We start from the raw sequence: 12,368 nt of genomic DNA, 5'->3' as shown, positions 1-12,368 counted from the left end.
ATCTCCTCAATGTCTTGAAACATTAACATGAACCTTAAAAATTCGTAATATTTCAACACGTACCTAGCCATAATAATTCTAGCAAACAAGATCTTATCGTGGTTGGGATATCAATGAGATTAGTATTTGAGTAAACCTCTATTTATACATCGGCAAAAGACTATACATAGACAACCAATGCATATATATACTCTTAACATTGATTTATTTCTAATATTCACACATTTTACATCACACTCTTGGTTGCAAATCCACATGACTACCCCAGCGGGCCATAGTTTTCTGAGGTACTCCCACCAGGGCCAAATACGGACAGTCTTGAGACCATTTTTCATGTTCGACCCAGGGATCGTCATCTACTTCCCAGTTCTTGAGAACGAGACCACATTGAAAACACTTGCAAGTGTCCCCTCTGATTAAGTACACAAATCCTGCCTGGGCCATGCGACTAGGACTCTGTTTCATCTGCACTGGCCAGTCCTTAAACGAATCGAGTCTTTTCTGGAATGAAGCCCATTCAGTACTGATTGCACAGCAATCGAGTGTCTTGTCGAGTGGGTAATGTCCACACACATCCATGATATCCCAGAGCAGTGATAACACGTCCGCACAGTACAGTGTCTAAACCAAGAATGGCTTTACACCCAACGACTGTAGTCACTAGGGTTACAGAAAGAACCCATGCTTGTCGTAAGAGGCGACTAACAGCATGTGAGTAACCTATGTGTCACATGATGTCAAATAAGTGTCATAAACATGGACATAAGATGGGTGTTTTTTATGTTTGCAATTTGAGAGTAAAAGTTTTAAAATGTTGAGTAAAAGTGAAAGTTTTACAGGAGAACACATATTTCTTTATTCAGTAATATATATGACAAATGATAAATCATTTCATCGCTGTACAACCAAACTACTTGAGATATTCAGTGACCATCAGTCGTCAACTGCTTACTAATTCCTGTATTTAATTCCGGTCAGACACTTGTCTCCCTACATAACGGAAGCTGACCTCTTGTCAGCATACATTCAACATTACATTGAAAAATTATCCATGCCATGTACTCACGATTACAGTCTGACCTTTAAACAGCTGAAAGCTGACCGTATGTGACCACGCTGAAAATTATCACCAACCATGTACACATGATTACAGTCTGACCTTTAACCTACAATAAAACAATTTCTGGTCAACTTGAACCGGCGAGCACAAGAAGTCACACACAGGAAGCTAAACACATCAACCCTCCCAGGTCCGCACCTGCTGTCACCTACTTAAACATAATTTGTAAACGCATAATTGATACAAATGACAGCATTAAATACTTAAAAATGGTGGTCAGTTTTAATGACTGGATGGAGGTGCTTTTAACAAACATAACACCTTACACTATTTCATCCAATCACAGCTGTCACATGTCTCTTCAGTTACGGCTCAGCGAGCAAGCGATTCTGCTATGCAGAATAGCATAGTGTTATGTATTAATGCCTATAGACTGCGCCCAATTCACGCATATACAAACCCACATGAATTTTAACAGCTACAACCGTTTATTGTTGTCAGAAATGTAAAATACTCAGAACATTCGGTGTTGTTCCTTGTGTGACAGCGTATTTTAACTTTGATTTAACAAAATGCGCTGTGATATTTTGACCTTATTATTGGCAGCTAAATTCCCCCCCTCATTGTGTGATATTAATTCTACGTTGAACGCGTATGCTTAGTCTGTCTCACTGTCCCTGAACCACATTATTTTCCCTACTGCCACATACCCTCTCTGCAGTGCTAAAACCCTAAATAAAGCAAGTCTAGATTTCCTCAGGTTCTGAATCTCTGGTGTCCTTAGGGCTCCTTTTCAATTTAAACAGGCTTGTTTGTTACTATCAAAAATTATATATATTCAGAGACTAAGCATTAGTTTGTCGTGTGAACACTCGCGTCGGCAAACTCATACCACTCATAAGATAATTGAATAATAATCACAGACCACTTGAACCTGAAGGTGAGAAACACACACCTGGGCCGGAAAGGGGACTCCCGAAGGAGGATAGGTCACACAAAGGTCACACCTATGTTGCGTCATAAAAAGAAAATGGAGGATATGGGCTTCAACCCCCCTGTATACAACACGTTATTCAGATAAGCGATAAGCGATACGACCTCCAGACACATACTCTATCCAGTAGTCCACTGAGTCTGTACGACCTCCAAGCACATACTTTTGCCAGAAAACCACGGAGGCGGTATGACCTTCAGGTTGAATGCGTCAGTAAAATCTTAAATGCATTTCGCATTTGAAAAAAACAGGTTGTGTACAATTTGCATATCTTATCATGTGACTTGAAGGGTCGAGCAAACAGGTGGCTTATCTCCTGATAAGATTTAAACGACGATTTCTCAAAGCGACAGTTGCGGTTGATACGTGTATTGTGAGGTAGGCATAGACATTATAGCTCAGGTGTCGCTGTAGTGTGTTACACGACCGCCCACGTCAAGTCGTTTTCGATTCTTCTCATACACGGTGTAATTTTGAATCTAGATCATGGGTGCCTTGTGTGGCGATTAAGTTGTGTTGGTGTGATTGTAGCAAGTAATTCCATAGGCGGATCCAGAGTGTGTGTGTGTGTGTGTGTGGGGGCAGTGCAGTGGTGCAGCCCCCTTTTGTCCTGAAATTTTATTAAATCACCATTGAAACTGTCGTGCAAATGAAGTGTGCACCCCACCTTTCTCAATAGTGTGCACCCCTCCTTTCTCAAAAAGCTGTATCCGCCCCGTCTGTTAGGTGAGCATTCACATATTTTCCTGTTCAGTTTCCAAGGCGGATAGCGCGGCTAGAAGATTTGAATAACTCAAACCGAAAGATGATAGTGTTAAATAATAATTTCATTATGACATTAACATGACTTAATACTAAGACACTGTTTATTTAGTTTGCCGCGATATACTTTGAAACTGTTCGTCGACTAATTGTAAGCCGTTTTGACATCTAAACATATATGTTGTTTGTATACACTGATCTTCCAAACATCTCAACATATATGTTGTTTGTATACACTGATCTCCCAAACATCTAAACATATATGTTGTTTGTATACACTGATCTCCCAAACATCTTAACATATATGTTGTTTGTATACACTGATCTCCCATATATGTTGTTTGTATACACTGATCTCCCAAACATCTTAACATATATGTTGTTTGTATACACTGATCTCCCAAACATCTAAACATATATGTTGTTTGTATACACTGATCTCCCAAACATCTAAACATATATGTTGTTTGTATACACTGATCTTCCAAACATCTCTCCATGATCGAGTGTTGTATGAAACTTTAAAAGTTTTACGTATGAAAAATTACGACCTTGTTCCTTCACTCCGTTGAACCGGAAGCTGGCAGGGGTGATGGAGGCGAAGAACGATTTGATATGCCACGAGTGGCGCTTAAAATGTTGAATTACATATATTGTACGAGAGTAATTATTAAATATGAGGTTGGTAATCTGAAACACAATCCTGTGAGTGGGTGTATACCTTTGATAGTGGCGATGTTATATGTTAATAATAAAAATGTTTTTCGAACCGAAGCGAAGATAGTACGTTGCCAACCTTTGATCGCTTCGCTCGCTTAATAGAAAGACTGGTCATTTTTCTCTCCGTCGCGCAGCCCTATTTGCGCTACAGTTTGCCTGTGTATAAACAAACATTTAGGTGCAGCACTATAAAGTATCATGTTGACGTATTATAATGCAGCACCATGCAGTATCATGTTGTCGTATCGCGATGTAGTATAATGTTGACGTATGACGATGCAGCATCATGTTGATGTCTGACTATATAGTATCATGACGTACAGTGTTGACGTGTGACGATGCAGCACCATACATTATCATGATTATGTATCATGTTGACATGTTACGATGTAGCACCGTACAGTACCATGTTGACGTATGACGATGCAGTATCAGGTTGACGTATGAAAATGCAGCACCATGTTGACATGTTATGATTCAGCACCATGTTGACATATTACGATGCAGTACCATGTTGACATATTACGATGCAGTACCATGTTGACATATTACGATGCAGTACCATCTTGACGTATTACGATGCAGTAAAATGTTGACATATTACGTTCAATTACCATGTTGACATATTACGATGAAATATCAGGTTGACGTATTACGATACAGTACCATGTTGACATATTACGATGCAGCACCATGTTGACATGTTATGATTCAGTACCATCTTGACGTATTACGATGCAGTAAAATGTTGACATATTACGTTCCATTACCATGTTGACGTATTACGATGAAATATCAGGTTGACGTATTACGATACAGTACCATGTTGACATATTACGATGCAGCACCATGTTGACATGTTATGATTCAGTACCATCATGACGTATTACGATGCAGTAAAATGTTGACATATTACGTTCCATTACCATGTTGACGTATTACGATGAAATATCAGGTTGACGTATTACGATACAGTACCATGTTGACATATTACGATGCAGCACCATGTTCACATATTACGATGCAGCACCATGTTGACATATGACGATGCAGCACCATGTTGACATATTACGATTTAGTACCATGTTGACATATTACGATGCAGCACCATGTTCACATATTACGATGCAGCACCATGTTCACATATTACGACGCAGTGCCATGTTGACATATGACGATGCAGTACCATGTTGACATATTACAATGCAGCACCATGTTGACATATTATGATGCAGCACCATGTTGACATATTACGATACGGTACCATGATGACATATTACGATGCAGTACCATGATGACATATTACGATGCAGCACCATGTTGACATATTACGATTACCATGCAGCTCCATGTTGACATATTACGATGCAGTACGATGCAGTACTATGATGACATATTACGATGCAGTACCATGCAGTACCATGTTGACATATTACAATACAGCACCATGTTCACATATTACTATGCAGTATCAGGTTGACGTATGACGATGCAGGACCATGATGACATATTACGATGCAGTACCATGTTGACATATTACGATACAGTAGCATGTTGACATATTACGATGCAGCACCATGTTGACATATTACGATGCAGTACCTTGCGGTACCATGTTGACATATTATGATGCAGTATCAGGTTGACATATTACGATGCAGTACCATGCAGTACCATGTTGACATATTACAATGCAGTATCGGGTTGACATATTACGATACAGCACCATGTTGACATATTACGATGTAGTACCATGTTCACATATTACGATGCAGCACCATGTTGACATATGACGATGCAGCACCATGTTGACATATTACGATTTAGTACCATGTTGACATATTACGATGCAGCACCATGTTCACATATTACGATGCAGCACCATGTTCACATATTACGACGCAGTGCCATGTTGACATATGACGATGCAGTACCATGTTGACATATTACAATGCAGCACCATGTTGACATATTATGATGCAGCACCATGTTGACATATTACGATACGGTACCATGTTGACATATTACGATGCAGTACCATGATGACATATTACGATGCAGCACCATGTTGACATATTATGATGCAGCACCATGTTGACATATTACGATGCAGCACCATGTTGACATATTACGATTACCATGCAGCTCCATGTTGACATATTACGATGCAGTACGATGCAGTACTATGATGACATATTACGATGCAGTACCATGCAGTACCATGTTGACATATTACAATACAGCACCATGTTCACATATTACTATGCAGTATCAGGTTGACGTATGACGATGCAGGACCATGATGACATATTACGATGCAGTACCATGTTGACATATTACGATACAGTAGCATGTTGACATATTACGATGCAGCACCATGTTGACATATTACGATGCAGTACCTTGCAGTACCATGTTGACATATTATGATGCAGTATCAGGTTGACATATTACGATGCAGTACCATGCAGTACCATGTTGACATATTACAATGCAGTATCAGGTTGACATATTACGATACAGCACCATGTTGACATATTACGATGTAGTACCATGTTCACATATTACGATGCAGCACCATGTTGACATATTACGATGCAGCATCATGACATATTACGATGCAGTACTATGTTGACATATTAAGATACAGTACCATGTTGACATATAACGATGCAGTACCATGCAGTACCATGTTGACATATTACGATGCAGTACAATGTTGACGTATTATGATACAGTACCATGTTGACATATAACGATGCAGTACGATGCAGTACCATGTTGACATAATACGATACAGTTCCATGTTGACGTATTATGATACAGTACCAAGTTGACATATTAAGGTACAGTACCATGTTGACATATTACGATGCAGCACCATGTTGACATATTACGATGCAGTACCATGCAGTTCCATGTTGACATATTACGATGCGGTACCATGTTGACATATTACGATGCAGCACCATGTTGACGTATTACGATGCAGTGTCATGCCCTACTATTTTGACATATTACGATGCAGTACCATGTTGACATATTACGATGCAGTACCATGTTGACGTATTACGATGCAGCACCATGTTGACATATTACGATGCAGTATTATGCAGCACCATGTTGACGTATTACGATGCAGCACCATGTTGACATATTACGATGCAGTACCATGTTAACATTTTACGATGCAGTATCATGGTGACGTATTACGATGTAGCACCATGCAGTATCATGGTGCCGTGTGACGATGCAGTGCCATAGTGAAAGATCAGAGCCGACGAGAGATTGGAAACAGATTTGAAAGAAAATACCCATGGCCTGCGAATATTGAACAATATTAGTATAATACGTAGCATTTGGTAAAGATCTTTTGCAGCCATGTGATTCTTTTTGTTTTGCAGGCAAATTCTTCAAAGTTTTCCTGAAGTATAACATCAAAGATGGAGAAAACCCCACCTCCTTACCAGCCCCCTGCAGGGACGGGGTCACCCCAACAAGCACTACCCCCACAAGGATATGGACCACCACCCCAGGGATACGGGCCACCACCTCAAGGATACGGACCACCACAAGGATACGGACCACCACCTCAAGGATACGGACCACCACCCCAGGGGTACGGGCCACCCCAGCCCTACCCTCCTCCGGTAAAGTGAACATTTTGAGATATTTATTGTACTTGTCTCAGTTTCAAAATTCTCAGATCAATGCATATTTACCCACGAAGATCCGGGTTAGAATCGATCTTCAGTAGCCCATCAGAGGCAACTAACGGGATCGGGTGGTCAGAGTCTCTGATTTGGTTGACACATGTCATCGTGACCCAACTGCGCAGGTCGATGGTCATGCTGTTGATCACTGGATTGTCTGGTCCAGACTCGACTATTTACAGACCGCCGCCATATAGCTGGAATATTGCTGAGTGCGGCGTAAAACAACAAGCAAGTCAAAGAGTATTTAGTTATTTAGTACAGTTTAATATTTTTGTGAATTTCCTTGTGTCTCGTAAGGACGTATTCTTTGAATTGAAGTGTATCTGGGCCGATGTCTCATACACTGTACGACTATGTAAAAGATCTATGGAAAATTGAGGAAATTCACGTATTGTTTTCATGTGCGCGTTATTCAGCCCTGTATGTCACACATCGTGTTTGCAAGAATTAGAAGGAGCGTAGTGTTGCAATATACAAGTGGTTAGATGTATCAAATAATACTGATTAATATTTAAGTATCCCGTTAAATGAATTGGTCTCAAATTCTGGACTGGTTATTGTACTAAATTGCGCAATAGGACGGAACCCAGTCAACAGGAAATGAGACTGTTGTGTAATCAATGTTTTGACGTGTTGGGAACCGATGACATGTGTCAACCAAGTCAGCGAGCCAGGCCACCCGATCCCGTTAGTCGCGTCTTACGACAAGCATGGGTTACTGAAGACCAATATTCTAACCAGATCCTTCACGGGACGAGAACGCACTTGAAGAACCTTCGTCTTTGTCTTTTGCTCCCGAATTTTCATTTCGATGTGATATAATGAGACATCGTCGTCCTACCGCAACAAATATCCAGATCAAGTCAAGATTAGTTCAGTTTCCGAAGACAAAAGCGCCTCAATTTAAGACATCAACAGTAACATTGGTACCAAGTGTTTTAAACTTTCGAATGTCATAATATACGTTACAAAATTAATCAAAAACTCTTTTGTAATATTAGTATATATTTCAGTATTTATTCGGCGGCTCGCTCTCCCGCATTTTGATGTTGGAACGCTTGTTTAGAATTTTCGTGTTCATTGGTTTGGGGTGTCAAATTCATGAACGCAATACATCTTGCTCTCAGTGAAAGATTTGATTTCGGTGACCTCAGTTCTAAAGCGAAATACGAGTGGCGAACAGGTCAAGGATATTAAGCGGGATAGAGTTGAAGTATGTCCTGGATGGGTGAGGATGCATTTTTCGTTTTTGTGTTTTTGACGGGTTTTGTTTTGTTATGTTGATTGTTTTAGATGATGCAGCAGCAGTCAAGTACCAACGTCGTTGTTGTTGGCGGTGGTGCTGCGCAGCAAACTGTGATAGTTCAGAGAGAGTAAGTACTTATAGTATAGTATAATTAATGTCACATTCACCCCGTGTCTATAGCTCTCGTAATAGCGAGTGAGTGTTGGGGTGAATAAGTTTGATGAGTGAGTGAGTGAGTGAGTTGGGTTTAACGCTGATTTGGGCAATGTTTCGGTTACTAGTATATGACGACATGTAAGCTTGATAAATCTTTCATTGACGAATTTCTACAATGATATTTTGCTAGGCCCCTTGACTAATTACAAACATACAGAGTGCTTGTTGTGAAATCGTCAATATATATTTCATATATGTATAGATTTTTTAAACATGCTCTGTTTTCGTCTTACCACCGGGCATGTCCTACTTCGAAACTTAGTCAGTGCTGTTTATGACGTGGGATATTCACTCACCCTTAATTAATTTTGTTGTCGCTTTTCCTGAACTTAAAAACAAAATATTCTTTTACAATAGTCAGACATCACAACAAGAATTCACAGAGTCAATAAAAGCAATGGCTAGATATATATTTAGTCTTTGACATTATGTTTCGTTGGAAGGGGTCCGGGGTAGCCAAGTGGTTAAAACGTCTGCTAGTCACGTTGAAGAGTGAGTGAGTTTAGTTTTACGCCACACTCAGCAATATTCCAGCTATGTGGCGGCGGTCTGTAAATAATCGAGTCTGGACCTACAAATCAAGTGATCAACGGCATGAGCATCAATATACACAATTAGGATACGATGACATTTGTCCACCAAGTCAGCAAGCCTGACCACCCGATCCCGTTAGTCGCCTCTTACGACAAACATGGGTTACTGAAGATCAATTCTAACTCCGATCGTCACGGGTTTAAAATGTATGAAAATAGCTTAACGTAAACGTGAAATACACTTAACACATGTAACGCAAATTAATTCGTAATGGGCCAGATTTCTCAATACGCGTATGTTGGCATGCTTTTATCCATATAGAAAGTGAGTTTAATTTCTTGGCGAAATTCAAAGAATATTCCGTCAGGGACAAAACCAGAATTGAGCTTGACACACATTTCCGGTGTAACACACTAGCGGTAACATGCATCCGCTTGTTGAAAAGTGTCTGAAATTATTTTCTGAATATGTAATACGTATCCCCTGTATGTCTGTATGTCTTTCCTCCAAATGCTTACTCTACACATGTGAAGGTCCCCCACGTATTTATTAGTAGACAATAAGTTGCCTCGATTTAGGATTACGATTTGTCGATCATGCCAATGATAAACTGTAATATATGCGTACATTTGCAACATTGATGCCCAGGGATGCTTATGTTACTGCTTTTCTTCCAGGACCGTCAACCACTGTCTTCACTGCTGTATTTCCATATTCTTCCCACCCTGGCTATTTGTCTGGATTTGCCTGGTAAGTGAGGGTGTATTTCTCTCTCTCTCTCTCTCTCTCTCTCTCTCTCTCTCTCTCTCTCTCTCTCTCTCTCTCTCTCTCTCTCTCTCTCTCTCTCTCTCTCTCTCTCTCTCTCTCTCTCTCTCTCTCTCTCTCTCTCTCTCTCTCTCTCTCTCTGTGCCTTCATACACGTGTCAATGTGGGTACAGCTCATTGTGCCTTCATACACGTGTCATGTGGAAACAGGCCATTGCGCCTACAGGTCACTGTGCCTTCATACACGTGTCATCTGGATACAGGCCATTGCGCCTACAGGTCACTGTGCCTTCATACACGTGTCATCTGGATACAGGCCATTGCGCCTACAGGTCACTGTGCCTTCATACACGTGTCATCTGGATACAGGCCATTGCGCCTACAGGTCACTGTGCCTTCATACACGTGTCATGTGGATACAGGCTATTGCGCCTACAGGTCACTGTACCTTCATACACGTGTCATGTGGATACAGGCTATTGCGCCTACAGGTCACTGTGCCTTCATACACACGGCATGTGGATACAGGCTATTGCGCCTACAGGTCACTGTGCCTTCATACACGTGTCATGTGGATACAGGCTATTGCGCCTACAGGTCACATGTGGATACAGGCTATTGCGCCTACAGGTCACTGTGCCTTCATACACACGGCATGTGGATACAGGCTATTGCGCCTACAGGTCACTGTGCCTTCATACACGTGTCATGTGGATACAGGCTATTGCGCCTACAGGTCACTGTGCCTTCATACACGTGTCATGTGGATACAGGCTATTGCGCCTACAGGTCACTGTACCTTCATACACGTGTCATGTGGGTACAGCCTACTGTGCCTAAAGGGTGACATTACACCCTATTCACGCACAACCTACCTATTTTAGTTATGTGTTATGTGGCGTCATGCTCTGCTGTTTTCAATGGACATGATATTCGAGTAACAATAAGTTTTCTTATTTTCTCCCTTTCAGTGTATCTGTTACGGCTGCTAGGCAACAGGCATCAACACGGCAGCCGCTGGCTGTGATGGGCTAGACGTTTTGCATGATACCTGAAAGGAGTATCTGTGATCACATAACACTCCTATATAACGTCTAACTACAAACTGTCACTTTAAGGCAGGCAGCGTATACAGAACATCACTCTTATCTTCAGCTGATGGCTAGAAAACAAAGTGTAACAAAACAAATGCCCTAAAATCACAACTATTTACTTTTTGTCTTTAAAACTCCATTATCTGTGCAAATGTTAGATGCCTGTATTGGCACAAGTTCTTTTTGTACGCTTCATTGCTTAATGTTGAGTCGCTGCTTAACAGAAAATACTTCTTCTGTTTTTGGTTTCAGTCCGATTACATTATCAAGTACGGTGCATTTGACTTATAGTCCGCACTCTCCATCTTGATTTCGATATGTGATCCCTAACATCAGTTAACATATACATGTATAATGGATCACACAACATCGTGCAATGAGTAAACATGTTTGAAACAGATGAGGCTAAAAAGAAATTATGTTTATACATATTGATTTGAAACATATGTATATATGACACCAAGGCTTGCAATTCCCCATGATCTCTCCCCCGTACCACAAAGCGTTACGCATATTAACATGCCCGGGCCCCCTTTGCTCAAAGCAAGTGTAGCGTTACGATCAACGTATTACTACGACCGTTCGTTGAACTGGCCAGGGACCTTTTTCCGGTTTATGCCCTCTGTGGCATTCGACAAATTAATTGAATGAGACCGTAGCGCTAAGATCGCCGTAACTCCCAATATGACCGTCAATCGTCTTAACGCTAAGATCATTTTATGGAGCTGGGCCAAGATTTTCGAAGCTCTCTTTGCGCAAAGTTAAGATAGTCGTAAGTGCTAAGACCATTTTAGGGAACTGGGCCTAGATTTTCGAAGCTCTCTTAGCGTTAAGATAGTCGTAAGTGCTAAGATCATTTTGGGGAACAGGGTGCCGTTCCACTAACCGATCTTAGCCCTATGCTAATCGTAAACCCCTTAAATCCCAATCTTAGCGTGACGTTAAGATCGGCATACCGTTCCACTAACCAATCTTACCCAAGTCAATCGTAAAGTTAAGATTCAAAGTCTACGTTGCTCATGACCAACTTAGGATAGCTAAAATCAATTGTAGAGAAACCAAAATGGTGGCTTTCCTATTCTATGTGAAAAATAAGAGCCATGACATGAATTTGTATATTTCTCTGATGTAAACACACAGTGCAGTGAAGCCTTACAAATGTCAGGCCAGTCTGACCACTGTCGTCATGGGAACACAACCGAGCGAGTCGGTGTTAACACATTTGTACAACAATATTGCAACGTTATGGTTAAGAATAGGG

At 40.9% G+C, this 12,368-nt stretch overlaps 1 protein-coding gene across 3 annotated transcripts in view; it reads left to right on the top strand.

The window, feature by feature from the left end:
• Positions 1-12,368, top strand: part of LOC124257745 (postacrosomal sheath WW domain-binding protein-like) — a 132,169-nt gene that overhangs the window by 23,584 nt on the left and 96,217 nt on the right. Inside the window, exons 2-5 of one of the 3 annotated variants that reach the window (XM_046691879.1) lie at positions 6,941-7,186; positions 8,546-8,625; positions 9,926-9,998; positions 10,985-11,755. In XM_046691879.1, coding sequence (XP_046547835.1) covers positions 6,941-7,186; positions 8,546-8,625; positions 9,926-9,998; positions 10,985-11,040 — 455 coding nt within the window. In that variant the 3' untranslated portion in view covers positions 11,041-11,755. Of the gene's footprint in view, positions 1-2,358; positions 2,433-6,940; positions 7,187-8,545; positions 8,626-9,925; positions 9,999-10,984; positions 11,756-12,368 lie in introns of those variants that run through there. The other 2 variants (XM_046691881.1, XM_046691880.1) reach the window with 2 other exon arrangements.

The sequence above is a fragment of the Haliotis rubra genome, unplaced genomic scaffold (genome assembly GCF_003918875.1).
Source record: "Haliotis rubra isolate DU_JTF1 unplaced genomic scaffold, ASM391887v1 Scf670, whole genome shotgun sequence".
Classification (NCBI taxonomy): Eukaryota; Metazoa; Mollusca; class Gastropoda; order Lepetellida; family Haliotidae; genus Haliotis; species Haliotis rubra.
This window is presented reverse-complemented; position numbering and strand designations above follow the sequence as displayed.